This window comes from Bison bison, unplaced genomic scaffold (genome assembly GCF_000754665.1).
Source record: "Bison bison bison isolate TAMUID 2011002044 unplaced genomic scaffold, Bison_UMD1.0 scf7180017864377, whole genome shotgun sequence".
In the NCBI taxonomy this organism is placed as follows: Eukaryota; Metazoa; Chordata; class Mammalia; order Artiodactyla; family Bovidae; genus Bison; species Bison bison.
Window position 1 is genome coordinate 421695 of NW_011494949.1, and position 3340 is coordinate 425034.

At 65.7% G+C, this 3340-nt stretch overlaps 1 protein-coding gene across 1 annotated transcript in view; it reads right to left on the reverse strand.

Annotated features, from left to right (window-relative positions):
- Positions 1-3340, reverse strand: part of SLC12A7 (solute carrier family 12 (potassium/chloride transporter), member 7) — a 34240-nt gene that overhangs the window by 8643 nt on the left and 22257 nt on the right. Inside the window, exons 20-28 of the mRNA XM_010857133.1 lie at positions 3033-3304; positions 2773-2854; positions 2613-2677; positions 2211-2489; positions 1700-1905; positions 895-1196; positions 712-811; positions 483-539; positions 301-397 (exon numbers count right to left, since the gene is read on the reverse strand). Coding sequence (XP_010855435.1) covers positions 301-397; positions 483-539; positions 712-811; positions 895-1196; positions 1700-1905; positions 2211-2489; positions 2613-2677; positions 2773-2854; positions 3033-3304 — 1460 coding nt within the window. The remainder of the gene's footprint in view (positions 1-300; positions 398-482; positions 540-711; positions 812-894; positions 1197-1699; positions 1906-2210; positions 2490-2612; positions 2678-2772; positions 2855-3032; positions 3305-3340) is intronic.

Below are 3340 nucleotides of genomic sequence, written 5' to 3' on the forward strand. Positions count from 1 at the left end.
GGCCAGGGCTCGGTGTGCTCGGCGCTGCCTGTGTGCCGTGAGCACATGTGCGTGCACGTGCCCACGGGAGCGCGGGGGCAAAGGTCATCACTGGGACCGTGCGGTCACGGCCCACCCACCCCCGCGCGCGGACACCCTGCCCCCGCTCCTGCTTCCTGGGGGCCAGGCCAGGACGCGTGGGGCCCAATGGCTCCTCCTGGAAGCCTGCGAAGCCGGCGGTTCAGGAGGGACAGGCCGGCCTCCTGGACCGCACGCCAGCCCCCGACGGCAGCTCGATGCCCAAGGAGGCCATACACTCACGGACCACGGGAGGCCTTCTGTCCAAACTCAGGGGCCTGGCGTGGGCCCCGCCCGAGTAGGAGCACAGCCCCGCGAAGAAGGCCTGGACGCTGGGCCTCTGGCCTCAGAACCGAGACAGCCAACCTCACTTATCCTGAGCCCCTGCTGTGGGCACCTGTGACGGACACCCAGGGAACTCTCACCAACACGTCTCCCCTCGGCAGCAAGGCCCCCTCGACAGCCCAGACGTAAGCGACCACCTGCAAGGGTCCCAGCAGCTGGGACGTGGCCCAGGGCCGCCTCAGTGCAGCTGCACCGCCGCTCAGAACCCCTGGACATACGCTCCCGGAGACCAGTCTGGGGGCTTGGCCTCCCTGCTCGAGGGGCTCAAAGGCCACACATTCCAGCTCTGAGACCAATGGCTTTCCCGACCACGGGCAGGAATGCGGACCTGTGCTGGGGCTTCGAGGAGCCCCCGTGGGGTTCCGAGCAGCAGCGCTCCAGGGCTTCAGACGGCAGCCCCACGCTGAGCCTGAGGGTCCACGGTGAGCTCTTCTGCCCCAGGAGACCAGCCTCACCCACGCTCCCCCCACACCCGGACGGCCCTCCACTCACTGGATCATCTGATGTAGGTCGCTCCATCTCCCCAGAACCAGCAGGGCCCCCCACCCAGCAAGGCCGCTGCTTCCACGAACGGGCTGACACATAACGTGTCCAGGCAGGCCCACAAGCACTGCCCAGGCTTCCGCCTGCAAAGCCGCGTGGGTGCATCCAGCAGGCGCATCCAGCACAGCAAACCTGGAGCACTCGACTATGGCCTGCCCGCGGTCCTCACCCTCTGAGTCCCCCGTGAGCGCTTCCACCAGCCCCTCCCCTGGGGAATCCACACGGGTCTGAGCTCCACCCCTGCCAGACACCTGGGATGACCCCCAACAGCGCCAGGATCCAGCCACCGGCTTGGGATGGGACAGGGCCCTCCAGGTAGAGATGGCTGAGCACCCGAGTGGGGTGGCCCGCCTCTTCATAAACCATCACAGAGACGAGAACTGCAACTCTGCCCGGCCTCAGGGGCGTCGGGAACCACCCCCACGCCAAGGACAGCAGATTCCACAGCGGATTCCACAGAACAGAACTCAGAGCTCATCCAGAAAAGGAGCCCTGTGCGGTCTTTGTTAAAACACCACAAGCATCTGGCCAACTGGGAGAACAATGGTTAAAAGCAAAATGAGTACGCGGAACAGTACTTCCCCCAAGTCGTTTGTTTAAAAACAACAGCCAAGGAAGGGCCGGAGAAACACGTGGGTGATGCCCCCAGGTCTGGAAGGGGGGCCGTGAATCTAGCTGTGCTGGTGTCGTTTCAGGCGGCACTGAGCTCTGACCCCCACCCCTTCAGTGCTGGGCCAGACGCCCACCTCCCCACCCGTCCCCAGAGACACTGGGGGGCCAAAGGGGCCACGGTCACAGAGAAGACGCTCTCCCGCACGCGGCCCTGCACGAGTGCAGCCGGAGGCCACCCGGCACTCTGAGCACAAAGCCGGCCCCCACCCTGGCGTGGGGATCCGGTCTGGAGCGTCTTCACACCAGACGCAGGGGCTCCAGAAGACAGCGCCAACACTTGGAGCTGATCTGCCGGAGAGGATGACACACGGCATCCGCACCAGGATCGTGACCGTGACCTGGGGTCAAACCCACACCACGCTCCGGTGTCCGCACCCACGGCCCACGGCCACGACCCCGGTGTCCGCGCCCATGGCCACGACCCAGGATCACAGCCACAAACCCAGTGTCCGCATCCACAGTTAGACGACCCCAGGGTGCACACCCAGGATCACGTCCACAAACCCAGTGTCCACACCCACAGTCACAGACGACCCCGGGGTGCACACCCACGGCCCACGGCCACGACCCCGGGGTGCACACCCGTGGCCCACAGCCATGACCCAGGGTCACAGCCACAAACCCAGTGTCTAACCCAAAGTCACAGACGACAGGTGCAAACCCACGGCCCACGGCCACGACCCTGGTGTCTGCGCCCATGGCCCACGGCCATGACCCAGGCTCACGGCCATGACCCAGGCTCACGGCCATGACCTCGGTGTCATGCCCAAGGTCACGGCCATGACCGTGGCGTCTACATCCACAGCTCACATCAACAGCTGCCGTGTCAAACCCCTGGGTCACGATGACCCCAGAGAGGACAGCTGGAGCCCCTGCAGACAAGGAAGAGGCCTCGACATGTCCCCAACAGCCTGCGTCAGAGGCACTGGCCCCTGGACGGGTCCCTGGGGCTGCTTGTCCCACTGCTGAGGAAGGGGGTGGACGCCTCAAGATACATGGGCTGCGACCCTCCAAGAGGCTGGGCCGCACCCAGGCACTCTGGAGGACCTCCAAGAGCAGCCTGGTTTATAAACACAGGGACGGCAGGGCTAAGCCAGACCCACAGACAGCCCACATGTGGGGACAGCAGACGAGGACACCCATGGCGGCCCACACCCTGCGGCCGGGCTGTGCCCATCTGAGTCAAAGTCGGAGAACGGAATGCTGGACGGCCCCAGTGGCCCTCTCTGAACAGGCCCTGAAGCGGAACAGAGGGAACTCGAGCCGGTCCTGCCCACTCAGAGTCCTGCCCTGGGGGCAGCGTTCAGCCCTGCCCTCTGCCCTGCCCAGCCCATCAGAGCCCTGGCCTGGCCCCGCCCAAGGCCTCAGGGTGTGTACTCTAAGTCTTCCCTCCCTGCCGGTTCAAACTCAGAAACCACACCTGCTTGGAAACAAGAACAGAACAACCCAAGGGATGGTGGCAGGCGCGCGTGGAAACACTGGTGGGGCCGCCCACTCCCCCCATGCCAGGCAGCCCACCTCCTCGGCCTGCTGAGCCTCCACATGCTTGTCCAGGAAGGTACCCTCCAGCACGGAGCCCACGATGGTCAGGCCCTTGCCAGCCTTGAGCTGTGAGGTGAAGGAGAGCAGGCGGGGGTGCTTCACGCGCTGCTCGGCGTCCAGGTTCAGCAGGACCAGCACCTGGGGCCTGGGGGGCGGGGGGGCGTTACCGCCGCATCGCAGC